General features: G+C 49.5%; 6 protein-coding genes across 6 annotated transcripts; 3 read left to right on the top strand and 3 right to left on the bottom strand.

Moving 5' to 3' along the window:
* Nucleotides 1–837: 837 nt before the first annotated feature.
* FSUBG_8203 (uncharacterized protein) lies at nt 838–4,035 on the bottom strand (the record flags this gene model as incomplete). Its single annotated transcript, XM_036686587.1, has 1 exon — nt 838–4,035. One exon carries the CDS (start codon nt 4,033–4,035, stop codon nt 838–840), a length of 3,198 nt encoding a protein of 1,065 aa, XP_036536252.1.
* Nucleotides 4,036–6,972: 2,937 nt separating this feature from the next.
* On the top strand, nt 6,973–8,355 carry FSUBG_8204 (alkaline protease (oryzin); the record flags this gene model as incomplete). The annotated part of the gene is made up of 2 exons (XM_036686588.1): nt 6,973–7,281; nt 7,333–8,355. 2 exons carry the CDS (start codon nt 6,973–6,975, stop codon nt 8,353–8,355), a joined length of 1,332 nt encoding a protein of 443 aa, XP_036536253.1.
* A 1,245-nt stretch (nt 8,356–9,600) lies between these two features.
* FSUBG_8205 (nucleoside-diphosphate-sugar epimerase) lies at nt 9,601–10,414 on the top strand (the record flags this gene model as incomplete). Its single annotated transcript, XM_036686589.1, has 2 exons — nt 9,601–9,854; nt 9,904–10,414. 2 exons carry the CDS (start codon nt 9,601–9,603, stop codon nt 10,412–10,414), a joined length of 765 nt encoding a protein of 254 aa, XP_036536254.1.
* An 828-nt stretch (nt 10,415–11,242) lies between these two features.
* FSUBG_8206 (excitatory amino acid transporter) lies at nt 11,243–12,799 on the bottom strand (the record flags this gene model as incomplete). The annotated part of the gene is made up of 3 exons (XM_036686590.1): nt 11,243–11,621; nt 11,672–12,443; nt 12,514–12,799. The coding sequence occupies 3 exons, from the start codon at nt 12,797–12,799 to the stop codon at nt 11,243–11,245; spliced, it is 1,437 nt and encodes a 478-aa protein (XP_036536255.1).
* Nucleotides 12,800–17,150: 4,351 nt separating this feature from the next.
* On the top strand, nt 17,151–20,489 carry FSUBG_8207 (copper-transporting ATPase 3; the record flags this gene model as incomplete). The annotated part of the gene is made up of 1 exon (XM_036686591.1): nt 17,151–20,489. One exon carries the CDS (start codon nt 17,151–17,153, stop codon nt 20,487–20,489), a length of 3,339 nt encoding a protein of 1,112 aa, XP_036536256.1.
* Nucleotides 20,490–22,399: 1,910 nt separating this feature from the next.
* Nucleotides 22,400–23,560, bottom strand: FSUBG_8208 (cyclin; the record flags this gene model as incomplete). The annotated part of the gene is made up of 1 exon (XM_036686592.1): nt 22,400–23,560. The coding sequence occupies one exon, from the start codon at nt 23,558–23,560 to the stop codon at nt 22,400–22,402; it is 1,161 nt and encodes a 386-aa protein (XP_036536257.1).
* Nucleotides 23,561–27,234: the final 3,674 nt, after the last annotated feature.

Here is a 27,234-nt window from a genome sequence, read left to right on the forward strand (position 1 = left end):
TCATCCGTCAGCCCCCCAGACCGCGGAATACTCTTTTCAGCGACGCATCCATGCAAGCAATCTCGATATCATCTCCGCGGCGCATCCATGATCACGACGATCCCCCCCCCTCGGCCTCCCTTCGTGTGTGCAAATATTGGGCATTGAGCATTCACCGGTTGGGCTGGCCGCCAATAGCTGTGGTTGATGCCCAAAAGGATCTGCAGGGCTTTTCGGTTCCAGAGACAAAAAGAAAAGAAGGCCTTCGGATTTCCATATTCGTTCTCACCGCGGCGGGTATCCTGTCTTGTTTGGTCACTAGTAGGTTTCACCACCCGTGATATTTGCTTTTCGCTCGTGGTCTAGAACACTTATCCCACACGAGATAATCTCGAGGTTGGGCAACAACTTGGGTTTATTGTTAAGGCGGGTAACAATTTCAGAATTCTCTTAGATTTGCCGGCAGTCGCGCGCCTAAGCAACCAATGCACAGGTTATGTGCTGTGCTGAGAGGGCCCCGGATGAGGAGGACAGACTGTCCTAGACGTGCCCCTTGGCCTGCGAGAAGGGGGGCGAGGAACCGAGAGCGAGGTCCTGCTGAGCTGAGGGACGCACCTGGAGCGAGCACATTCATCAGCCCCGACGAAAGCTTGCCCATGCTGGTATGGAAGCAACCCAGAAGCCTCGCATCTGTGGGTTGGCAGCAGTGTCCTGTATCTGGCCTGATAACAAGCGTCACAATGCACAAGACGTGATGTAAAGATATACTCTTATAGTTAAATTCAAACGCTTCAATGCTTTCTATACTATCCCAAGCACCATTTTGAGCACAAGCTTGCCATCAAAGACGTATATCGACTAGTAAACTTCAAGGACGTATCGTCCCTCTTCCTTGAGCTTCTCAATCTCTTTGCGAGGATCAATCTTCTTGCCAGCAGCCTTGGCCTCGTGAGCGATAGCCTCCTCGAGCACCTTGGTCACATCAGGTACAGGCCACGTAGGACCGCAAAGGTAGAAGCTACCCTCGTCCTGGATATAGGCCTTTGCGATCTCCTTGAGCGTTTGACGCATGCGGTCCTGAATGTAAATCTTCTGAGGCTGGTCACGAGAGAAGGCAGATCCGATAAGAGTGACAACACCAGCGGCCAGATAGGCCTCCCATTCCTCACCATAGAGGTACTCCTCACGCTGGTGGCGGGATCCAAGGTACAAGAGGATGGAGCCGATCTCCTTACCCTGAGCCTTCTGCATGGCGCGGTACTGGACAAAGGCACGGAAAGGAGCAAGGCCCGTTCCGAGACCAGCCATGATGAGAGGCGCAGTGTCCTTGGTGGGAAGCTTCATGACGGAAGGCTTGACTGAAGCAGTGACCTTGGCACCAACTGGGAGACGGCTAAGGTAGCGCGTAGCATGTCCGTAACGGGTACGGCCACGAGGATCAACCCAGTCAACTACGACAATCATGAGAGAAACTGAGTTGGGGGTAACAGCCTGAGCAGAGGCGATAGAGTACTCTCGGCGCTTCGCAGGGCTGACAATCTTGATGAGGTCGTGGAAGCTTGGGCGAGCTGACTTGAACTCCTCAAGAATGTCAACATAGGTAGCGGTATCGACCTCAGCGCGGCGCTTCAGATCCTCAGCACCAGCGGCGCTGGCGAGAGCCTCAAGCTTCTGCTTCTCGGTCTCATCGGTAGCAAACTCAGCAAGGGCCTCGTAGAAGCGCTTGGGAGGCTTGCCAAGAATATCGACGTTCTGAATAAGGGCCTGGAAGACAGTACGGGTCTCGAGGAGAGCAGGATCCTCGCGGGCAGGAACCTGGACGAGCTCGGCAGGGTTGAGGCCATAAAACTCGATGAACTGGTTGACCTCTTCCTCGTCGTTCTCGGCGTGAATACCTAGAGCCTCACCGATCTTGTAGGTCAGACCGGAGTCACCAAGATCAAATTCGATGTGGAAGATGTTGCGGTCGTAGTCTTGAGGAGTAAGTCGACGATTCTCCTTGACAGTGATGGTGGAGGTCTTGACAGACAACTCGGGTCGCAGAACGTTCTTGGTACCGTAAGCCTCCTTGAAAGTAAGAGACTTGGCAGCAGCCTGCCAGTCATGGAGCTCGAAAGTCTCCTCAGCTTCCTCCTTGTCGTGGACGACGAAGCTGTTGCTCTGGATGGTAGCAGGAAGATTGGGGTCAACAAAGTCGGCATCAACCTCAGCCCAGGTGGAGGGGACCTCGAAATGACGGAGGCAAAGGCCAACAGCATCCATGGACTCCTCCAGGGTAGGAGGGTGGCCTTCGGCGAGGATATGCTTGGCGATATCCTCGGGGGTAAAGTCAGGAAGAGCAACCTTCAGGAAGGACAGCTCGAGTAGCAGCTTGGAGAAGAGAGGGTCCTTCTCGAAAGCGGGGGAATAAGAAGAGTCGAGGATGAAGAGCTCAGCCGCCTTCTCCCGGAGTCCCTTTCGGAATGCGAGAGGGAGACGCTTCTCGACCTCATCATCCTTGAAGTTGGAGAGCTTCACAATGACATTGCCACCCTCGACGAGACCCTTGAGGACATCAACCTCTTTGAGAATCTTCTCGTCACCGACGATAATAGTATTGGCGTCGTTAATGTCGTAAGGCGCCTCAAGGGCCTTCTTGGAGGCTCGAAGGTCACTTCGAACGAGACCACCTTGGGTGAGATTGTCGAAGATCTCGTTAACATAAACGTTGGAGGTGGATTCTTTGGAGAGCAGGTTGCCAATGACACTGGGAGAGTTGAGAGCAGATGAGTTGTCGAGGTCCCAGAAGGTGAACTGCTGAGCATGGACGAGAGAAGGCAATTTCTTAGCCTCGCCCTCGTTGCCAAAGATCTTGTGGAGAGTGTTGACCAGACCTTGAGGAGTGAAAGTCTGAGCAGGGGTGTACTTGATGTCAAGAACCGCGGGCTCGGTGTCAAATTTACCCGAGAAAGTGACAGCAGTCAGGACATCACTGTAGAGAGCAGACTGGGTAGCCTCATCCTCAACAGCGAGTTCGTCTTTGACCTGACCAAGGACAGCGATTGTACGAGCAGAAGCAGGGATGGCCTTGATGAAAGCCTCCTCAATGAAGGGGCGGTAGATTCGCACGTTGATGACACCAACCTTGGCGCCATCAGCAGAGAGCTTGGCTAGAACCTCCTTGGCCACCTGTGACTCAACGCTGCCGAAAGCAACGAGAACGACGTCAGGGGACTCATGACCGTGGTACTCAAAAGGCTCATAGACGGTGCCGAGCTCATCGTTGAAGAGCTTAAGAAGCTCAACAACCTTACCGGCGGTGTCAAGACGAGTGTTGAGCTTGCCAGCCTCAGCAGAGAGCTTGCTGTACAGATCGGCGACACCGTTCTCGCTCAAAGCATCAACGACACGGAGAGTCTCTCGAGCGACGCGGACGCCGTCATAGATGTGAAGAGTAGGAAGGAGAGTAGCCAAGAGAGTGGCAAAGATGGACATGTGCTGAGCCTCATAGGTGGAGGTGCTGGCAACAAGTCCAAGACCAAGGTCCTCTGCAAGGCGCAGCGCAGAGTCGTAGTTGGAGATCAGACCCTTGCTATCGGAATAATCGAGAGCGGCGACGTGGGCGACGAAGGGGCTGGAAACGCCGTAGAGGAGAGAGAGCTGGTCGAGAGTTCCGCGCAGTTGCTGAAGGCTGCCTGAGGGCGCAACCAGGGACTGGGGAATGTGACGCTTGGAGACATCGAAGTCGGGCGAGAAGATGTAGCCCAGAGCGAGAGCGCCCGCGCCAATTCGAGTCTGGAGAGGCAGAACCTCGGTGGAGTATCCGTGGATGTTCTTCTCATTCTTGGAAGCCCACTCCTTGAGTGCGATATCGAGGTCGAAGGTCTCGGGAGAGTAAGAGAAGATCTTATCGGACAGCTTGTAGGCGATCTGCTGAACGAGGAGCTGGGCGGTCACATAAGTCGGGCCAGAGATTGATGACAGAGGAACCTGCTGGCCGAAAGGGAGACTGGACGATAACTTGTTGAACTCTGCCGAGTTGGTCTTGGCCACAGGGGCGGATTCTTGGTGAGGCATCTTGAGAGTCTTTAAGGCCAATGAAGGGAAAGAACAAAACCCCGCGGTTGACTATTGACTTGATAGTCAAAAGAGATGGTCTACCAAGCTGAAACTCAAGTCGCTGGCTCTGAAGCGAGATGAGATACTTTCAGGGTGATGCGGACTGAAGAAGAGAGAGGAAGAGGAGGAGGAGAAAGGACGGAGGCAAAAGAGAGGCAAAAGAACCCTTCAAGAGGCGACTCAACGGAGTAACCGTAGGGAAAGCCATGGCGCCGATTCACTCTGTTTTCCCCTGTCTCTGCCCTTGAATTGGGCGGATCTTGCTCGGTCTTGAGAATTGTTGATGCTTCGACAGAATCACGCAATTGAACTAGGCCGACTTCGGAAAGGACTTTAATGTTCCAAGATGGGAAAGTGGGATGACAAAAATAGCAGCAGCAGGTTATATCATGATTTCTGCTTCTGAGTGGTCATAAATTTATTCACTACCCCACATAACAGACTGGCACCCAATGGAGACCCCGAAACTCCGATCCCTCCTGCCGGGGACAACTTTTTTTTCTAGCGGCCCCGATGGTCCGACCGGCAGTCGGCGATCTCGCGGTTGCCGTTCTTTGCTTGACCATTGACCTTAATAAGTTTCGGAGGCACCACCGAGACTTTCCTGAGTGTCAAGATCCAATCAATTGACGGTGCTTAGTATTGCTTATTATACTACTACCTAATGTACGCATATTTTAGTTGACGAGAGTGTGGCAGAGAGCGATATTAGTTGATTTGATGAGTCAGCTTGACAACATGTTCCTAACTAGAGGGCTGTTTCTACTCCTAAACAGACATATCTCATCTATCACTCGAAATTTTTCATTATTTTTAGAAAGCTACTAACATGTAATGAATGTAAGGCTTTATATCATATTTGTGCAGTTCGGTGGTGCTAAAATGAGCTGCTATAAACGTGTATTTTGCATCGACGATAGCAACCCAAGTGCTTATCCTTACATGCCTACCTTAATGAATATAGATATTAGATCAGCGATCTTTATGCAGATATCAACATAAGCAAAAGACTGAACAGTACGTCATTTCCGAGGTTTCGGCCTGTCCGGGAGATATAGTTATTCAAATGTTGTCCACTGATAAAATCGAAGACACCGAAATGCCTCGCCATCGTGACGGTGACATACCTTTTCACACTGCGAGAAAGGACAAAATAAGGCATTATATTAAAACTGTGGATTGATTCGCCTATCGATCACATATTTCATAGCACATGGATGGCGCGGGCCCCACGAATCTACCAATATCCTTCTATAAATATCAAACACCATTATTAACAATGTATAAATCAGCGACTGTCGTACATTCCACTTGTTACTGGTTAAGTGGAACACTCTTGGTCATGATATAGATCCGAGTCATCGCGTCTATCATTGTGTCTTTTCATGTCTGTGATTCAGCTAAGAGGAATTTGCCAAGTCATGAATATTTGCGAGCTGTGCCACATCGTGAACTGACGCCCGCACTTTAGTTAATGCCAGTGACTAACTATGAAGTACTCATGTAGCAACAAGCTTAGCAAAATTCCGAGTCATGATCTAGATTAAAGGGCATTTGCCACTGAATTCCATTGTATGGCTTGGCACACATTCTACAGCTGCTGTTGCTGTTTAGGTATTTTGATGGCCGGTTTCATGTTTGGTCACTTACAAACCGTGTATTGTTGGTAACTTGACGGGAGCTACGCATACTCTCGTGCACCTGTGGTGAGCGTGTCATGCTATCTGACATATTTGGGGCATCTGAACTACCTGGCAATGATATTCAGATGACAACCGTTCATGACGTACCTATATCAGGTAAGAGAACATAATTTCTGGGTTTGCTCAAGACCTTTTAGATCTTGGGGCTTTACCTACATGAGTAAGAACCGAATCGGCGATATAAAAAATGCTAAAGACTAGTGCTAAGGGTCTGATCATTAATGCCTCCTGTGATGAAGTCAAATGTTTACCATAAACTTAATCTTGGCATCTATAGTTATTTGCATTACGCAAGAGGCGAAATATCATAGTAAAAGAGAGCTACACCCGCTAGCTTCAATGCCTACTCAAATACGTCGCCTGGGGATGGAATTCGCCGAAGTTCAGGTGCTAAAACACTCATATTTCATGTTTAAACCTACGATGATTATCGGCAGCGTCAAACCGTGTCGACAAGACAATCCGGCTTCGAATTGTGGAGTACCCGGAGAATTTTAATCCAGTGCTCAGGGTCCTGTATGCGTCGTGGTCTGGGTAGAGGAATGCGGCTTATATGTCTGGACCAGACTACTGGGAAGTTAGACCATTTCCGGGCTATATCCTCAGACATCATTGGCCACTACCAAGTTCCTCCACATAGGTCAAAGTACGACTCATGAGATGGATCGTCATCGCATCTCCAGATCCGTCTATCGAGGCATGGGCCAGCTAGCCCTCTCTGAGCTTGACTAGAGGGCCACTTCGAAGCCATCGCGTGGTTTTCCATCCCTCCCTTGCCTATACGGGCAACCATCCGCCCGTTGATGTCTGGCCAGAGCTATGGCCACGCGGCGCCTCCATTCTCTGGCTTCTGAATTCATTGTTCCTGCGTCAAACTGGGTCTGGGTGGCGGTATATCCGGTATTTGGCTACGATGAGGCGCTTGCTTAATCGTGGATCTGGTCATGACAATGATGCCTCTTCAGGGTCTCGTCCGTTTGGCCCCAGGAACCTGGTATGATGGCATAGAATCATGGTTCACGCGAGAAGAGGCTTCTAGTGCAATCCCTGATTCGTACTTAAGCCTGAAACAAGAACTTCTGGAGTGAACTTGCCCTCCTTTCATAACCAACACTTTCATTCATTATCAAAATATTCTCTCTTCCCACCTCTTGTCTCTCTTTCCATTAATCTTCACACCATCCTTTGAACCATGGTTCAACTTAAGACTTTCGCAGTTATTGCTACTACCCTCCTTGGCTGTTGTCTAACAGCACCTACAACTCCTTCTGGCGTCGACAGTACAATCCCTGGCAGCTACATCGTTACCCTTAAGTCTGAGATCAAGGCCCCTGCGGTAGAGGCTCATATGAAATGGGTTGATGGCGTTCACAAGCGAAGTATCGAGAAGCGTGATGGCGACAATGGCGTTGAGAAGACATTTGAGACCGAGGCTGGTTTTCACGGATACTCTGGTACATTCGACGACGAGACGGTAAAGCAGATTAAGAAGAGCCCCGAGGTAAGATATCTAAACCACAGCAACGTGCTTGATGTCTAACAACTGAAATAGGTCGTCCGTGTTGAGCCTGACCGTAGAGTCAAGTTGACATGGGGCGCTGTCAAGCGTCAAGAACAACCCGTGGAACCAGCACCACCAGCAGAAACGGCAAGTCAAGAAGGCGAGGGCACTGAAGACGAGGGTGAGGATGATCAGCTTGAGAAGAGAAGCGAAATCAACCAGAAGTCAAGCACATGGGGCCTCGGAACCATCTCACACCGCAACAAGGGCTTCCAGAACTATCTCTACAACAAGCAAAGCGGTTCCGACTCGTTTGCCTACCTTGTTGATAGCGGTGTCCGTACCACCCACCAGGAGTTCCAAGGCCGGGCCAAGAATGGCTGGACAGCCTTCCGAAAAGATTATGTTGACCGACTGGGTCATGGCACTCATGTTGCTGGAACCATTGCTGGAAAGACCTTCGGAGTCGCTAAGAAGGCCAAGATCATTTCTGTCAAAGTCTTTCAGGGTGACTCTGCAGATCTTTCCGTCATTCTCAACGGCATTGAGTGGGCCGTCAACGATGTCATCAAGAAGAAAAGACAAGAGTTCTCCGTGATCAACCTCTCTCTTGGTATCGACGGTGTATCCGGGGCGCTCAACGACATTATCAAGAATGCTGCCAAGTCCGGAGTCATATTTGTGGTCGCCGCCGGAAACCAGGGAACAAATGCCAATACAAAATCTCCAGCTTCAGCTCCTCAGGCCATTACTGTTGGAGCCATTGACAAGAACTGGAAAATCCCCAGCTGGTCCAACTACGGTAGCGCTGTAGACATGATGGCTCCAGGTGTCGATGTAGTTTCTGCCTCGTGGCTCAGCGACAACGGCACCTACATTGAGAGCGGCACCTCGATGGCCACTCCACATGTTTCTGGTCTTGTGCTGTACGCGCAGTCCGTGTACGGCATTACTGGCGTTGACACCACAACCAAATACATCAAGAAGTACGCTACCAGCAATAAGGTCGTCGGTAGCCGCCGAGGCTCACCAAACCTGATCGCCAACAACAACAACTTTGCTCAAAGCAGATGATTCTCGATTTACTTAGCCTGAGTTCGACTAAAATAAGAAACTGCGGACAGGGGGGATGATCAAGCAAGGCGTTTGGGATTGAGAATAAGCATACACGGGATAGCGATTGTTTTGTTTTCACATAGACTTCCATTCGATCTTTACCAATATATACATCAATACCAGCTATTTTGACTTGGGAGTTTCGATGAACTTTTCCCTGTGATATCTAACCTCACTGGACTTGTCATTGAAGTTTTTAGAGTTTAAATTTCTCGATGACCAGACTCCATAGGCGATATAGTCGTACTTATTCTCGGGTTGAGTTAGTTGCTCCTCGTTCGATATCCCATTTGAGCATAGATGGACACAAATGGTGATGAAGTCCGTGTTCATCAAGAATGTTCTTTCTTGCCACCTAGTTTTATTCAACTTTGGCGCGTGTTTATCGTCGAGAAGCATGGCAATGACGTGTATATGTCGATCTTTCCAGCCTCACCAGATCTGAGAGAAGCACCAAGAAGGTTAGCTTTAACCGATGAAAAGTGGACCAACTCTCTTTAAGTATCTTGGATAATTAGAGACTGTCACGGCAGACATTTCTGGTTCGCGCAAGGGATCAGAGATAAAAGATGATTTTGAAGAGGGAAATTGCATGCAGGGTCGAAATCGTTGTAGAGACATGACTACAAGTGAAGAGGTCCAGCAGCTTACACCGAAAAGTGGGTGGAGCGGGCACTATACTAATTTGCGTTAGAGCAGCGCCAGACCTGCACGGTTAATTGAACCCCTGCTTGGTGCTTGGTGCTTGGATCTTGAATAGGTAGATAAGGTACTACCTACCTCGAAGACATGTTCTTTCTGAGGAAGACCGCAGTAAAAGTTACAGCTCTACTAGCACTAATATGTGCTAAGATAAGTAAGCAAACCTATATTTCCTCTGTAATCTGCGAATCTTTAATTGGTTCTTGATATTTGCAATAGCATCTGGAAATGTTGATGAGGCTAGCGAAACACGGATTTAGCACTAGATCCTAAATCCGTGGCCGGCCATGGAGTTATCAAGTATTACAAAACTCTTCAAGTCGCCATCTGAAAGTAACCCTATCTCATACATCTGTCGGTACTCGCCACAGGACCAACCGTGGTATAGTATCTCAGGTGACCGCTCACACTTTTACCTCGATTCCGTTTCAAAGTGCTGATTCTCGAGTTTCTTCGACTTTTCACTTACGGCCTGAAAAAAATCAACCAGTCTCGAATATCATGCATCTCGTCCTTACTGGAGCCACTGGCCTCGTTGGCTCTGGCGTGCTTGACGCTATGCTCAAGTCGAAAGACATCACCAAGATTTCAATACTGAGCCGCAGACCAGTGCCGATGGCAGCAGGGGATCCCAGAGTCAATGTTATCACTCATAATGACTTTACGAAATACAACTCAGAAGTCCTTGATCAGATTCAAGGCGCAAACGGTGTAGTTTGGGCATTGGGTATCAGCCAGCTCAAGGTGACAAAAGAGTAAGTTTGCGTTCAATTGCTCGTGGCCCAAGGTTGTATAAGCTGACAGGGTGCGGCAAAGCGAATATGTCACCATCACCAGAGACTTTCCAGTTGCGGCTGCGAAAGCCTTTTCCAAGATATCACCTAACAATGAGCCTTTCCGATTCATATACGTTTCTGGCCATGGAGCTACCCTTGAGCCGACTTCATTTACACCCATCTTCGGTCGTGTGAAAGGCGAGGCTGAGAGGGCACTCTCTGAGCTACATGTGCCGACAAAATTCCACGTCGAGTCTGTACGCCCTGCTGGAGTAGATGCCACGAATCATGAGGCCATCAAGCCATACATTCCTAACCCTGGTATGCTCTATAACGCTATGTATTTGTTCATGGGTCCCCTCATGAGAACCGTACTTCAATCTTTGCATAGCCCAACGGAGAAACTTGGCCCTTTTCTCATGAATATGGCGATCGGCAAGTATGACAAACAGTTGGAAACCGGCGGAAACGACATCTCCAGTATCAACGGTTCGAGGATACTGGAAAATGCAGCGTTCCGAAGGTTGTATGAGCAATGACAAATCCTTGCAACGATAGAGAGTTGTTCTGCAGTGGAACTTTCAAAATGGGCATATAACGGCTACGGTAAAAAGGATCCTATAGATAAAGCTTTATATCTTTGGTCGCTGAGTAATGCTATATAATGCACTTGTTTTACAGCATTAAGTGTTAGCATACACGCCCTGTAGTTACAATGTATTTTTTTTATTACCGCGGCTGGCATTCGTCGGGAGTCTAGAAGGTCTAGAACTTAGAAGCAACAGAGGCAGGAAACGGGGAGGTCGGCTTTATTAACTACCTACCTTACCTAGATAAGACTAGGCTCGTCAAGCCTCCGCCTCGATTGTATATCTCTCGTGTCCCTATTTGTTGCGAGTATTTAGTCAGGGCTTGGTCTTGTAATTCTGTTCTTTTTGCCTCTGTTCCCTCCATTTTTGTTTCACGTTCTTGGCCCTCTCTGATGGTGCATCGCTAGAGGTACACTTGTGCCTCACAGCGACTGACATTTCTTTATAAGACTTACCTTCCATACCTACGCTGAGACCCGAACTTCTGAAGCAAGTAATTTTGTTTATATGAAGGTACCTACCTTTGCAGTTGCAGTTTCTAGGTATGCCAAGCATTCTCCTTGAGACAGATTACCTCTAGAGAGGCTCACTTTCCCTGTCATAATGTTCTTGGCCTGAGTCATCACATTTATTCCTCACACATCGGCGTCCAACGAAAGAGTCACTGAATTCAAAAACCTTGATCATTTCTTTATCTCACCTATGCTGTTCAACTAGCGATCTTGATAATTTCAACGCTACAACGCCGGGTATAAAAACTTCGCCCATGGCGCATCCCTAAACCTTGTTGGAGGCATCCTTCTCGCTCTGATCAGTCTCTCGGGCCTCTTGCTCGACAACTTCAGGCGGATCCTCGATCTTGGTCATCTTGTAGATGATCATACTTGCGAACAAATCACCGGAAACGTTGACAGCGGTACGGAAGCGGTCGAGGAACCAATCAATAGCCACGATGACAGCATACATGTTGGTGACGTCGACATTGACGGAACGAGCAATCATGACTGAAAGAACAAGCGAGGCTGAGGGAATCGGAGACACACCGATAGATGCCAACGTTGAAAGCAGTGCAATGATGACATAGTCGGCAGGGCCCAGGGTCGTGCCTTGCGTCGCAGCCATGAAGGTAACGGCAGCAGGAAGATAGATGGCGGTACTGTTATTAGGTTAGTCTTGCACTATGGGGATTATGAGGTAGTAACTTACCCGTCCATGTTGATCAGACAGCCTAGAGGACAAGAGAATTTGTAGATGGTGGAAGGAATACCACGATCCTTGGCGCATCGAAGAGTGACCGACAAAGTGGCAGCAGACGAAGCAGTTCCCCAGGCAGTGATCCAGGCAGGAGATATCTTGATCCAGTACGAGTAGGCATTCATCCTGGTGAAGGCGAAGAATATGATGGGCACGATGATCAGGATGTGGATGAGCATGGTGGACAGGGTGGCACCAATGAGAAGACCCAGATTCTTGCCGATCTCGCCAATGTCAAGCTTCATCAGGTTGGGCAAAATCAGGAAGAATACACCGATAGGGGCCACCGCGATGAGGAACTTGATGATCTTAGTGATCATACGCTCAATCTCCTCGGTAACGCGAACGATGGGCGAGCGAGGGGATTCAATGAGATATCCGACGATGATGGCAGTAATGATGACTGCCAGTAACTCGTCTTCGGCCAATGCCTTGACCACATTCGATGGGATTAAAGAGAAGAACATATCCTGTACGACCACGGGGATGCTGCGATCATTTTCCTCGAGTTTTTCCTTTTCTTTTTCATCAAGCGGGGTAGTGACGACGACCGAGTACTGTTTGCTCCAGACGAGGCCCATCATGATACAAGACAGTGTGATGGATACGAGAGTGGTGATGATGTAGTATCCGACAGTCCATCGAGCGAGAAGAGAACCCCCGTTGCTCATCTCGCGGAGTCTGGTCACAGCGAGCAACATAGAGCAGACGATCAAGGGAAGGACTGCAACTGGTCAGCGGCTGACTCTTGGTAGAAGAAGCTATTGCTAGCTTCAAGGCTACAGGAAACTTACCAACTGCCTTAAGGGCTCTTAGCCACATGTTGCCAATGATACCGACAAGGATGGGAGCAGCCTCCGGAATATTGTCGACCTGGGTAGCGACGACCACGCCGATGGCGATAGCGAACAGGGCAGCCACGATGATTTGAAGAGCTGAGCCGGGTTCTTTGAAACTATGCCACCACGGCTTCTTTACAATCTCTTCCTGGGCATGGTCGTGAGGAATGTCGCTGCTGGAGTTGGTAGGCACCTGTACCGGGTGCGAGGAGACATCCTTGAACTCATCTTTGGTGGCCATTGCAAGAACAGCAAGCCTAGCTTGAGTTTCAAAGACTAAAGACAAGACAGGACCGTGGAGAAGCTTTTGCAAGAGACGGAATGGAGAAGGGGACTGGCACTACAATTCCTGGTCAACCTCAAGAGCATACCTCAGCTTTTATACCTCATGGCACTCTCTATCGCCAAGCCAAGCTGAGTACATGGGAGCAGACGTTATGGAGCATCAAGAGATTCTGTCAGGAGAGTTACACCGGTGCATGGATGAAGTGCCCAGAGAATCGCGTGCCGAAACCAGCAAAGATGCGACACATCAAAAGAAACACTCGAGCTTGGCCTGGCTAAGAAGAGAAGGTGAGTATTACGAAATTCATTCTCCGTCGCCAAGACAGCTAACCTCAACTCCTTGGTCTTGATAACCTGGTAGCTCGGGTAAGCCGACTCAGAGTCAATTGTTGGCAGACATTGTGGAGAAGACCAAGCAGTACTGATTGATTGAGAGTTAGCATTTGCCCGAGGAGGCGACGATGCCAAGAGAAAGTGCAAGCGGACGAGTTGCTCGAAAGAAGAGCCAAGAGAGCCAAGAAGTCGAGGCACTATTCCAGCCCATAACATGTTGTACATTCTCCCCAAGCCAAGCCGCCACACACGACAGAGTACCATGCATTACTAGGGTGAACCCCATGCCGCTGGTGATGGGGATTGCACAGACGGGGCATGAGTGTTGGTGTTATCTGGCCAAGCACGAAGTACATTCTAAGATGTTGCATGTTTTACGAAATACCAAGAGTGATAACGCAGTGCCGAGACTTGCTCAAGTCCCGCGTATCTCAACCAGAGATAAGGTGCCAGGGATCTATCTGGCTCAATGGTTGATGCTGGAGATAACAATTATCCAACAATCATAGCTTACTACGTGAAGCAACATCACGTCAATCAACAAACCACCAGAGGCGGGTGAGCGATGTGGCGTGCTTAGGCTACTCGACCGCGATACTATAAACGCTGGATGACTAACGGCATTACCTGGTGGCTTAACTCAATTCTCGTACCTTAAACGGTAAATGATTTGTCTCACCATCATGCACTCTTTGGACAAGAGCACACCACGATAAGAGCTCTAGGGAAGTACGGAACGAATGAGAAGGTACTTAGGGCCGGTAGGTTTAATGATTTGAGCAACGGCGTTGTCAATACAGGGCTACGGTACTCTTGCTCCCGAAGCACCCCCTCACCAATTCTGAATCAGCGGTCTCCAACAAGCCCGAGAATGGCAGAATGGATTTCACGTACGTCTCCACCTCAGGAGTTTAAGCAAGGGTCTCGGAGTGCCTGTCAAGCCTGTTCATGTTTCCCCCAGCCGGGGGTGGAACTCTGAGCTGAACCCTGGCCTCGTTTCCCTTGCTGCCAAATTTGGGGGTTGTTCTCCGTGGTTTTTGCTCCAGCCGCGCTATTCTGGAGTCCATTGGGAGATTGTTCAGGAAGTCTCTGATTCCCCTGGCGGCTAATTTTTGGCCTGACTTCCTCACCAGCTATCGAATAACTATCTCTCAGCATCACAGTGCAATAGGCTTTTATGGATATATCCTGTGCCCCGTTCTCTTGGCTGACCGTGTCTTGGATCATGTGGACGATTGCTACGTTCCATCGAGGATCCATGCCACCCATTGCCTCGGAACGATCTCATGCAAAAGCAAGAATTTCAACTCCTTAATCCAGTTCTAAAACGTACGCTGTAAGGTAATATTGTGATTGTACAGAGGATGGTGTCCTTTTTTCGAAGGCAGCGTCAGGAGATAACCGGGCATGACATCCTTACAATTGCCGCATGAGGCGATTAAGCATAACCGGACTCAGGTTCCGAACGAATCAATCATCGCAGAGGCGGCGGGAGGTAGAAACAGGCAACCTGTATCCTATCCTACGCGCTAAATAGCCTGTTTAGCTTCCGTGCAAACGTTGCTACCCCAAAAATGAAAAGGTTCTGGAAACTTACTCAGAAGAGTCAACTACGCCTTATGTCGACATTTTGGGGGGGCACATGTATTTTGGACAATACGACAATGGGCAGTCCCCCTCTCGAGCGGTGCACGCCAACCTCAAGATTCCGATACCTCGTTTCGTCTTGCTCCAGCTCAGCGCTGTATTCATCACAACGAGGGATATTTGCGAATGGCTAGGCTATGGGTGTTGGGGCCTATCCCTATATAGCTCAATGTCCGGCCGATGCTACGGCCAACGTTGGACACGGGCCTCTTCACTTTGGAGAAAAAGGGTATTTTCCCAGGCAATTGAAGCGAATATGCCTTCACCCCACAGAGCATCGACTTATTACGTTTGAATGTCCACTTGAGCCCACTGAATAGAATAGGTGAATAGGAAGGATGGCTTGACTCATTGTCAAACTCATCCGACCTAAAGCTATGAAATGGCGCATCAGTGCATCCTGTTTGTCTCCGCGAAACATACCTACACTGGGGTACTGACGGACGATGGAGAAAGGCAGCGTGAAGGCATTTGATACGATAGCAAACAGAACAACTTTGAAATTCAGGATCTCGACTGCGGGCGTCAGTGTGCTTGGCGAGTAGTGAGATTGGGAACTGATCGTTCCACAAAAGGCATGTGCGAAAGTCTTGGAAAAGTCTTGGGAGACAATTAGATAGAAAGGCTTGGAGGAGGATGGTTGGGGAGTTGGAAAGCTTGGTATTGGGGTCGTGATCGCAGGCCTTCAAATTGCAACGCCAATCCGCTTATACCCGTCTCTGGCCTGTGTCTCTTGCCCCTTCCCCAGACAAAGGCCAAGAAGATAAGACGATGCTGATTGGATCCCCCGCAATGAAGGGAGGTTTCTTGTTCCTTCTTAGATGGCAAGTTGGAACTGTACGTAATGGAATACCAACAATCAGCGACTTCTCCGCAATTTCCTGGAGTTGAGACAAGCTCGGACATGAATGTGGAGGAGAAAGCTTAGGAAAAGCGCCTTTTCGTGTAAGACGAATGTGGGTTGTCGTTTATTTAATTATAAGGTTCTCGTTTACGACAAGGAGGATATGGGCAGTGTGGCAGTCCATTAGGTACTGCTTCCCCGTGATGATTTGACCAACAAATAGGACTTTTGATGCCCTGGCTAAGGTAGATTGCTCCCGCCTTGTAACCGGAACTCAGTAACTCCCTACTGATTCCCGTCGAATTCCCTCTCGCCTCTGGCGGATCCATAACCAGACCACGCGAGCTGGCATGGGCTTTGGCCAGGTTGGTACATTGGAGGGGGAAGCCAGCCGACTTGACTGAGGCCCATCCATAACTGCGCTCATTTCAACGTGGACCTGGCAGATCTAGTCGGACCATCCTTTGTCACCATTGTTTGACTAGGAGATTCGCGAACAGGTCTTGGCTAAATTCAGGTAGTTTGGCTTCTGCTGTTTTTGTTCGTTTTCCTGAAGGACCGTAATGATTCTCTGTCAAGGGTATCTTCGCCCATTGTCAATCATATGCAGGTGACATGACTAAGGGAGGCATGGTCCCGTTTGTTAAGATATGTGATATATCTCTAGATCACGTTCTCTAGGGGAGAAGATGAGAGAAGCTTCGGGTTCTATCTCAGTAATACGCAGCTGCGAGTATGACAATGGGTACCTAGGTATGTAGGTGAAGAGTGGCCAAGACAATTACGTAGGCTTAATTATCTGTGGAGGTGACCAATTTGAACTGGAATTGTCCCCCATTATTTTGAAGGTTTTGAGGGGCAACGCACGGGCTGACGGCACAAACGGCGCATTGAACGCTTGACTATTTTTGGATTAGCTCCTGTTTCTCTGCCGTATACCTAGGTACTTAGGTATTCACCTTGCGCTGCGAGGAGAATGGAAGGTGCAGGCAGTCAAGTTGGTCAATATTGGGCAGGTACTGAATAAAGAAACGAAACAGAAACAGAAGCTCACTCGGGTACTAAGACACGGGCTTTTCTTCTCTAACATCACTCTTTTACTCTCACAGCAGTCAACATGGCTTTTATATGACCAGAACATGGGGCACAACAAGAAACTCGTCGCCGATATTAAATCGCATTCTGGCTGGTGACAAAGCATCATGACGAGAGAGTCATCATTTGCGACATTTGTGCGGTTTTTGGCCACGACGCAATGCTATTAAATACTGGCCGTGGAAGCGACTCGATACAGCTAGAAGTCATTAACTTTACATTTACAAAACTTAACATCATTGTTTATTCTCTCTTTTTTGGGGGCTCGCAAACGCTTGTGCTGCTCAATCACTCAAGGTGAATACGGAAACTTTCTTCACCAAGCACTTGTCATCCTATATTTCATCGCATCACAACACACAACGCTCAACTGTGAAACACTCCAAAAATGTCGTCCACAGAAACCGTTGTCACGACCTCCTATCTCCTCGGGAACCTGCACTGCCCGACTTGTGTCACTTTGATTCGCTCCCTCTTACACGATGCCTTTGGCAACAATGTACTCTGGGTTTCCCCAAATCTCGTTACATCCGTTGTTACAGTCGAGCACAAAGAGAACTCCTCGGCTTCGGTTGCCAGCATGCAAAGGGTACTTCAAGACGCTGGCTTCGAAGTCTGCGGCCTCAACACAACCGCCAGAACTGCGAATGATCTCCATCGCACCTCCCAGGTTGAAGGGGGGAGTAGCCGCGCCGCCGGGCATTCCGATGGCTGGTTGGATTCCTTCTTTCACTTTTGGCGCCCACAAGTATCACCTCTGGCGATAGAGGCCGCACGTGCTGCTCACCTCGAAAATTGTGAAGCATGTAAATCCGGGAAAATCTCCGGGAAGTCAACATCTGATGATAAGAGAGAACTGGTTCGGGTTTCTTCTGTCGTTTCCGATACCCCTACCAGACGTTCTTCCCTGCCGTATCCCCTCCAAAAGGTGGTTACAGAAACATCACCCACTCCATCATGGCGAGTTACACTCTCTGTTGGCGGCATGACATGTGCTGTTTGTGTCAACACAATCACGCAGGAGATGGAGAAGTATCCCTGGGTTACAAAAGTCGCTGTCAACCTCGTGTCCAACAGCGCAACCATCGAATACACAGATGGTGATCGAGCACAAGAGATTGTTGATGCAGTTGAGGACCTTGGATACGATGCTGCAATCGACGAGGTTGTCAATCTACAAGAGAAAAGGGTTCAGGCTGATGAGCGCGAGGTTGAAGTGAGTGTCGACGGCATATTTTGCCAGCGATGCCCAGAGCGAATCGTCACAACCCTCAAGGCTCTTGCTCCAGGTCGACTTCGAATCTTCCAGGAGCCTACCATTCAGAATCCTATTCTAAGACTCCGATATACACCCGATGCTCCTAGATTTACCATCAGGCAGATCTTGCAAGCCATTGAAGCAGCCGACGACTCTCTCAAAGCCTCCATCTACCATCCCCCCACACTCGAGGAGCGATCTCGAATTATCAGAGCCAAGCATCAGAAAGCTCTGTTGTATCGTGTGATTCTCACCCTCATTTTCGCTGTCCCTACCTTTGTTCTGGGCATAGTTTACATGAGCCTGCTGCCAAACTCCAACCACGAAAAGATGTACCTCATGGCACCTTGGGTTTCCGGACTCAGCCGCCTCGATATTAGTCTTTTCGCGCTTGCTACGCCGGTGTACTTCTTCGCCGCTGATGTGTTTCACGTACGCGCAATCAAAGAAGTTCGAACCATGTGGCGAAGGGAAAGTCGTATGCCCTTAATTCAGCGCTTTTACAGATTTGGTAGCATGAATATGCTTGTTTCACTGGGAACAAGCATAGCCTATTTCTCCTCAGTCGCACAGATGATTGCCGCAGGGGCTTCTCGGAGAGAGCATCATAAATCTAAAGCCGAGATGTATTTTGACTCTGTCGTTTTCCTGACGCTGTTCCTTCTCCTAGGAAGGCTCATCGAGGCGTACAGTAAATCCAAGACTGGCGATGCTGTCGAAATGCTAGGCAAGCTTCGTCCAACGACAGCTCTCCTCTCTGAGAAGGACAAGGCTGGGGGCCAGATCACTAGCACTGTGCCTGTTGATCAACTTGACTCTGGAGACATAATTCGGGTGCCTCATGGCGCATCCCCTGCCGCCGATGGCATTCTCGTCAGCGGAGAGACCAACTTTGACGAATCGAGTCTCACTGGAGAATCTCGACTCATCAAGAAGACTGAAGGAGACCAAATCTTTGCTGGAACAATCAACAAGGCAGCAGCCGTTACCATGCGTGTCACGGGCGCTTCTGGGCAATCGATGCTAGACCAGATCGTTCAAATTGTGCGGGAAGGTCAGACAAAACGAGCACCAATTGAACAGATCGCCGACCTTCTGACCGCCTATTTCGTTCCCGTCATCACTCTCATAGCAATCCTCACCTGGATCATCTGGATGGTTCTTGGCTTTTCAGGCAAGATCCCAGAACACGAGGAGTCCTCTGATGGCGATTTGGTAGTGTTTGCCCTCCAATTTGCCATTGCCGTTTTTGTTGTTGCTTGCCCGTGTGGCCTCGCACTTGCAGCACCCACAGCCATCTTTGTAGGCGGAGGGCTTGCGGCTAAGCACGGTATTCTTGCCAAAGGTGGTGGTGAAGCGTTTGAGAAGGCGAGCAAGATTGATTGCGTCGTTTTTGACAAGACGGGTACTCTGACCGAGGGAGGACAGCCGAAAATCACCGATTCTGTACTCTTCCCTGACACTTCGTCAAGTGAAGGGGAACGCAGCGCTTTTCTGTCAGCACTTAAGGCTGTGGAAGAGAGCAGCAGCCATCCTATAGCCAAAGCGATTGTCTCGTTCTGTGGTGACGCTCCGGCTAGTAATGTTCAGAATCTCGAGGAATTAGCTGGAAGGGGTATGAAGGCCTCATTTGAGGGCTTTGGCAATCAAGAGATGGACATGATTATCGGCAATGAACTTCTCATGCGAGAATTTTCAGTAAACTTGTCACCCCGCATCACATCACTTCTCGATACCTGGAAATCCGAAGCCAAGTCAATTGCTATAATCGCCACGAAGGCATCATCTACCGATGCCTGGACACTTACGGCAGCGTTGTCCATCTCGGATCCGATCCGTCGTGAGACTATTCCTGTCATCCGAGCGTTAATTTCTCGTGGCCTTGAGGTATGGATGTTGTCTGGTGACAACGTCACCACCGCCCGCGCGGTGGCGCAGCGCGTTGGCATACCGTCATCTAATGTCCTGGCTGAGGTTCTCCCATCGGACAAGGCAGCTAAGATCTCATCTCTCCAAGCCTCTCTCCACGCACGCGGCTCAACGACCAAACGCGCTACTATTGCCATGGTCGGCGACGGGATCAACGACTCCCCCGCGCTCACGATGGCCGATGTGGGCATCGCCATAGGAACGGGAAGCGACGTAGCCATTAGCAGTGCGGCATTCGTGCTCGCAACGTCGCAGCTTACGGCTGTAGTCACGCTCTTGGATCTCAGCCGCGCCGTCTTTGGACGGATTCGTGTCAACTTTGCATGGGCGCTTGTGTACAACATGCTTGCCGTGCCCGTTGCGGCTGGGTGCTTCTATGCGATTCAGACATCAAGTGGAGAACGCGTAAGGCTGGATCCGGTGTGGGCGGCTCTCGCGATGGCTCTATCAAGCATCAGTGTAGTGTTGAGCAGCCTGAGCCTTCGGACTCGGGTTCCTGGAGTGGGATTTCGCTCTCGCAAGGTTGACATGAAAGGGTAGTAGTAGGCACAGCGGTAGTGGTAGCGATAGGGGTAGCGGTATTGGCAGTAAATAGTGTAGCTGCACATTGTGCCATCGTTTAGATGGTACGAGCTCATCATCAACCTCGAGAATCTGAAATTCAGGGCGCTCTTAGATATGCACGCACAGCTTACTCTTGGGCTCTCACGCACCACCTCGTGCCATGCATATGCCACATTGACGATCTCATGCAGTGAACCAATAAACGAATTCTCGCAATCCCCCTGTCTCGAAAACTTTGCCCAATGTGATTCTCCTTCGATCCCGGCGGAGGTTACAAAGAATATGTCATTCACACCATTTTGGTTTTTTTGTTGGTGTGAGCTGTAAGTTGTTGCTCGCCCGAGGGATCCGTGTTCACAGCCACGCACGATTGAATGTGTCCTCCTCACTCAGTTGAGCGAGCCTACGGTGTTGCATTATGGAGCATTGCCGATTTATTATGTACATACATACATACATACATACATACATACATGCAAACAAAGCAAACAAATAAAAACATGGTTTAATTGAGCAACCTAAAAATATAACACGTTGAAAGTTGATGTAGATAAGAGGTCGAAACACGTTTCATTGCGAATGAAACATGACGAGGTTCATGCACTCATCAACCTCGTATCAAGTAAAGCAAACTCCATAAAACAAGCTCTACTCGTATTTGTCCGCCACCCGCATACGCAACCGTCTCCGTTATGGTTAAGTAGACACCCCCTGGCTCTGAGCTCCGAGCGCGCAATCAAGTACCTATTTTCACTTGAGTCATTCAAGAGAACTGCACTGCAATGTAATTCCATTCTCACAGCAATTGCATTCGGCGGTGCACGCAAATGGAATCTAGCTATTTGTTTGCTTACTTGCATCTCTCATCCTCCGTCTGACTCGTCAAAATCCGAATTCGAAGGATTTGACTGTTTGCGGGAGAAACGATTACGTGATTGGTCAAAGTACCAAGTAAGCCTGCCAAATTTGGTAACTGCCCCCCCCCCCCAAACTGTAGGGGAGGACCCTGTAAAGGCGCATCATCAGGCATAAGGAAGGGCTTATTTTAAGGCACTACCAAAACTGACTGACTTGAACACATTCATTCACTGTAAGAAAATGGCTTGCAGTTCACCTCGCAAGGATGAAAGAGGCACGGCACGGCATGGCATGGCATGGCACTATTCGCGACTCAACACTAAATTGGAAAGAGTTTGTAGCATATCGCCCGATTTGTACTGCAAAGGCAAGGTTCAATAATGCTAATAAGTTGTAATTTGGTATCTGTATTGTTCTTTGATTTTGTAGTTGTTGTTGGGCCCCCAAAGATGTATACCCCATTAAATAACTCCATGATCCAAATCCTACCAAAAATGTGGCAGTGTATGATGCCTACTCCTTATCCTAATCCTATTCCTATTCCTATTCCTAATCCCCCATATCATATATCCCCGATACCAATCATGGGGCGTAATACTTTGTAGAGGCCGTCAAACAACGTTGATACTGCGTAATCCCGAAACCATCCAACCTAGTCCCATGACAGTGACCCAATAGTAATAATACACACACCCCCTTATCCCCGGGGAGGCTTCTGTCTTTCATGCAAGCCACAATAAACGCCGGTCTTTCAGTGGAAAGACTGTAGAGTAGAAAAGACAAAGGGAATAATGCTGAGCGGCTCGTCGGCCAACTCTTGATGTATCTGGTTCTCTAAGAAAGCAGATAGAGAAGTAAAAAGATATAAAACAAATCAACAGCCAACGCCATGCCAAGGTTTCTTTTTCGATACGAAAAGTAACGGATGCAAAGATCGATATAGTAATGCCAAACAGCGGTCCGTGTAACGCCAAGACTATGCATTAGGTAGATATCAAGCGCGTGCCCGATCGTGGGTAGCTAAGTATTTATCGCACAGCGACGCTACCTCCGAGAAGACGACCCCACATGCCGCGCCTTGAGCGCTGCTGATGCTGATTCTGATGTTGCTGCTGCTGCTTCTTGGTTGAGGTCTCATGGAGTTGCTGGTACTGTTGGTACTCATCGGCAGTGATCTCATAAGGAAGCATGCGGCCAGCAGGCATATGAGCCTTGGGGTAGTCAACATCGGGAACGATCTGGACGGGTGAGTCGTAGAGGCTGCCCTGTTGAGACTCGTAGTAGTAAGGCTCAGGCTCGGAGGGCTCGAGAGGGGTGGTAGCTTGTGAGTAAGCGTGGCCAGAGGAGACAGATGAGGCGTAAGAGCTAGAAGAGCTGCTGTAGCTGAGACCAGGAGGAGTGAAGTTGCCAGAAAGGTTTCGTGCGTGCTCGGGTGTTGATCCTCGAGAGCGGGAGTGGCCGCGAGAAGAGGCAGGGCTGGGGTATCGGGTGGAGGCGGCATAGAGCTCCTTCTGTCGTCGCTTCTCCTCGCGGTGTCGGATCTTCCTGGCATGTCGCTCGGCAATCTTGTGGCGGAGGGGCTCAAGGAAGTCGTCGAGATCACGGTAGAGGTCCTCCTCGGTAATACGAAGATCCCATTCAAGAAGGAAGAGAAGCTGCTTCTCCATGAGGTTGACCTCAGTGCGGCTGAAGCCAAAGCTATAGCACTCGGTGGTGATGTGGCTGTAGTTGGCCCAATGCTTGTTCTTGGGTGAGCTATCGTTGAGGTACTTGGCTGAGAGAATCAAAGCAGCGAGGAAGATGCGGTGGGCGGTACATCGTAGACCACGAGCCATGGGCTGGAGCTTCGACTTTAGGCGACCGAGGTAGACCAGTGTTGACATGAGAGTAGGGACCTGGACGTTGGAAGAGACGACGAGCTGTGTGATGAACTCCTCAAGGGTGGGGAGAGCTCCGTCTTCGGACCGAACGGTTCGGGGCTCAGGACTCCTGGGGGGAGTTGGGATGTTCTGGCGAGGCTCGGCGGGAGCGGGAGGCATGAGAGTCGAGTCGCAGGCAATGACGTTGTGGGCGGCTTGGGCGAGGTATGCGATCATATCGCGACCCACAGGTTGGTAGACGAATTGGTCCAAGGCGGTCTTGTTGAGTTCCTCCATGGTGAGGTATCGTAGTGATGTTGCAGAAGCCATTGCGTGTATGTGTATGTTTTGAGGGAGAGGAGGAAAAGAGGTCGTATAGGTGGATGGGAGAGGATGATAGATAGAGATATACTACACGGGAGGGCGGACCGTGTGTAAGTGAAGAAGGTGGGGTGAGGTTGAGATTGATAGGCCTAGAAAGAATCGACAGGTCGTGCGTGAACCTTGGCCTATTGCAAAAGCAGAGCAAAGCAAAGCAGAAGCAAGAGCAAAAGCAAAAGGCAAAAGGCAGATGATTAATATCTTGATTGAATGTGACTGGAAAGAGGAACCAGGGGTCAAGCCAGATGAAGGTGCGTGAGGATAGATATATCAAGAGATCAGAGGCTCATGTGAGGGCCCTAAGAAACTGGCTTCGTAAGTAATGGAGCTAAGGGTGACGTTTTGGGTGTGAATGTGGAGGATGGATCATGGAGGGGGGGGCAGGGGCGTGTCCTTTGGAGGCTGAGCGCCGCGTCTGTCTCTAATGCTAATGCTAAGGCTCGCTGGAAAAAAAAAACTCCAAGCCCGACAGGGGTTCACAGCGAAAGCGAGCCCAGTGCCATAAGCGGGCTAGGCTGGGCTGGGCTGGGTTGGGGTGTGCAGGGTACAGACAGGTAAAGATACAGGGGGGGTCACTCACTGGGTCGTAGGGGAAGACTTAGTCGGAGAGATGTCTCGAGACTAGGTCAGGTCCAGTTATTCAGTGGACTGCAGCGAGCAATGCAACTGACTAACAAGCTGCTACCGGGGGCGGTCTGGCCGGGAGGGGGGATAAATGCTGGTTCGTTGGTGATAGAGCAAGATGCCACTCAAAACCCTGAATACCTTGGGTACTTCCGGGTGGCGAAAGAGAGCGAGCGAGAGCAAGAGAAGACCGTGGCTTGGGAAGAAAAGAAACCTCAACAGTAACAGAATGATGATCCCTGTACTGCGTATCTTTGCGTTGCGTTGCAGAATGCGGCGTAGCAGGTAGCAAATATGACAATGTCTCGCCGGTTGCCGTGCTGCGTCCGTCTCGGTATTGGCTATGTCTCAGTTTTTTCTTGTTCGTTTTGCCGAACAACGAGATTGTAACTGGTTATTGGACTAGTAGGTAGGCGTTTGTTTTCAGAAACGTGCCGGGGGTCCTTTGTTTCGATTGACTCTGATATTAATTAAAATGCCAGAAACAATTAAAACCGAAAAGCAACCAAGGTCCAGGTCCAGGTCCAGATGCGTGAAAGGTACCGGGTGATATGTCGCTGAGAACTGATTGCTTCTGCCGGGTACGGGATAAGGCGTTCGAGGCCCTGCGTTTGGCACGGCGATGAGCGAATAGCGGAAAAAAGAAGATCGACACCTTTCCAAAGCCGTTCAGGAACTGCTCGGACGGGAATAAGATGAAGCGATTTAGACTTTGTGTCGCTGTGGCTTGAAGCTCGATCTGGGCGAGATGCGAGTCTAAGTTGACAGCTGTGGGGAGGGGGGGACTGTCACTGAGTGCTCTGGAGTGAACCGAAGGAATGGTGGTTAAAGTGAATGATGATGAACGAATAGGTACTCGAGATGACTGAGTTATTTGAAATAGGTGACGTGAGTGGATGATGTCCAAGGTTAGCCGATAGATCAGATCAAGATCGGTCGGTCTATTGGTGTAGTAGTAGATGTTGATGGTGGTGATGAGATCTGATGAGACGAGATGAGATGAGAGGAAAGGAAAGCAGAGTTCAAGAGTTATATAACCAAATGATGATATCAAGACCGGCTTGACAAGGGAAGGAATATTGGTTATTCGGTTCTTGATTAATCCAGAGGGTCAGGTTGGACTGGAATTTTAAGATTGCATACAAAGGGAGAGAGCTTGCACCTCCGCAGAGTATTGAGTTGAAGGGAAGGGAAGGGGAGGGTTGGCGAGCCTGCACCAAACGAGAACCGATCGATAGTTGCTTAGAGCGGGGGAATTAATGATGCGAGAATCGTCAAGACTCTAGACAACCTTGGGCAAGGTAAGGTAAGGTAGGTACCTCGGGTACGTAATTATTGTTGTCCAAGGGATGGGATGTGCTGTATCCGTACCTGCCAGAGGTATGCGGGAATGGATGGTCGAAACGGGCGTGGCAAGACGAGGCAAACGAGAAACAAACACCTTTTTCAATGTATGATCGGCCCCAAGAATTCCAGACGCAACGGGAGGAGAGAGTGTGTGTAAGAGAGAAGAGATGGAGGTGGTGGAGTCGGAGTCGGAGTCGGATTAAGATGGGATGAAGAGTGATGGTAATAATAATAATAATAAGTCGAGACATGAAACGGAAGTAATGGACATCTTAATAGTCATACCTGGTCTTGCTCTGTCTACGCGAGAGTCTCGAGATTGTGAAATTCATTGGCTCACTTTACTTGATTACGATGGATTACTACCTTACCTACACTGTTTGTAGATGCGCTGGGCTGGGCTGGGCTGGGCTGGGCTGGGCTGGCTGCGAATAGAAGCACAGCTAAGCCCTTTCAGAGGCAGAAGAATCCTCCTCCAACCAAGCGGCATAGACACGGACGTCCTCATCTCGAGGCCCATGAACTCAGAACCGCCCAGCAGGAGCATGTATGAGTTTTTAGAAACGTCGAAATTCCTCCGGCCAGTAGAATCTACATCTCCAGGCTCTGCATCTCTCTAGACGCTGGGGGAGCCAGGGGGCCGGGCTGCCTTGTCCGTGCGTGATTGGCCGCACAAGAAACATCAAACAACGCGAAACTGGCAGCGGGCATTTCTTCGGGCGGCTCTGCATCCCACGATTGGTCAGCGTGCAACTTGACTTGAAACCGGGCTATCTGATGCAAAACTGGGGCTGGCTAATAAAAGCTTGGGGGGGGGCAAAAGACAAGATCAAGATCAACGCAACTAAAGTTAGTCAAGGACCCTGCATTTCTTCTTCAACTCTTCAACGCGTACGAAACCGCTCACTCACGTTACAAACATGGTTATAGATATGTTTATCCTGAACATCCATATATAAGCGCTCATATATGTACCCTCATCAGGCATTAAAACAAATGCACCGCCGTTTGATAGAGCATGGATAGACACTCCGTACGTGCATGCATATACAGCGAGCGGGCCGCTTAAACAGCTCACTCAACGATTCTGGCGTACAGTACAATCATGGTGGTTGAGGTTACAGCGTTTCGGCTCTCTCGTCCCGCCTCGTGCAGCACTCGTACGGACACGACCACAGAGACAGAGACAGAGACAGAGACAGGTCAATCTCGCTCCGAAAGACGATGTACTGTAACTTATCTTGCATGTTGATCGCACACGTGTTTCAGTCAGAAAGGCTATGTCAGGTCAGTCCGCCTGTAATGTAATGTATGTACTGTAATGTGCTGTGCTGTACCTCCGTGATAAGAGTCTTGCACTGCTTCATACTACGCTGCACTGTACCTGTCTGTGGCTGTCTGCAAGTACATACAAACAACCCATCCAAGCCCTGCATTAGGTGAAATGTCAAATGTCAACCCAAAAACCATAAAATCGCTGGCTGACATGATTCATTCTCCGAGCCACTATCTACGCTACGCAAATCATACCTACCCAAGGTGGTCAAGTCAAGTTGGACGACGGCAGAAGCAAATAATGTGAGACGCCAAGAGGAGCTGACTTGCGACACTTTTGGGTCCTCTTCTAGCCTTTCTCGTTCGTCTGTGTTTCC

The sequence above is a fragment of the Fusarium subglutinans genome (genome assembly GCF_013396075.1).
Source record: "Fusarium subglutinans strain NRRL 66333 chromosome Unknown NRRL66333_c0000111, whole genome shotgun sequence".
Taxonomy (NCBI): domain Eukaryota; kingdom Fungi; phylum Ascomycota; class Sordariomycetes; order Hypocreales; family Nectriaceae; genus Fusarium; species Fusarium subglutinans.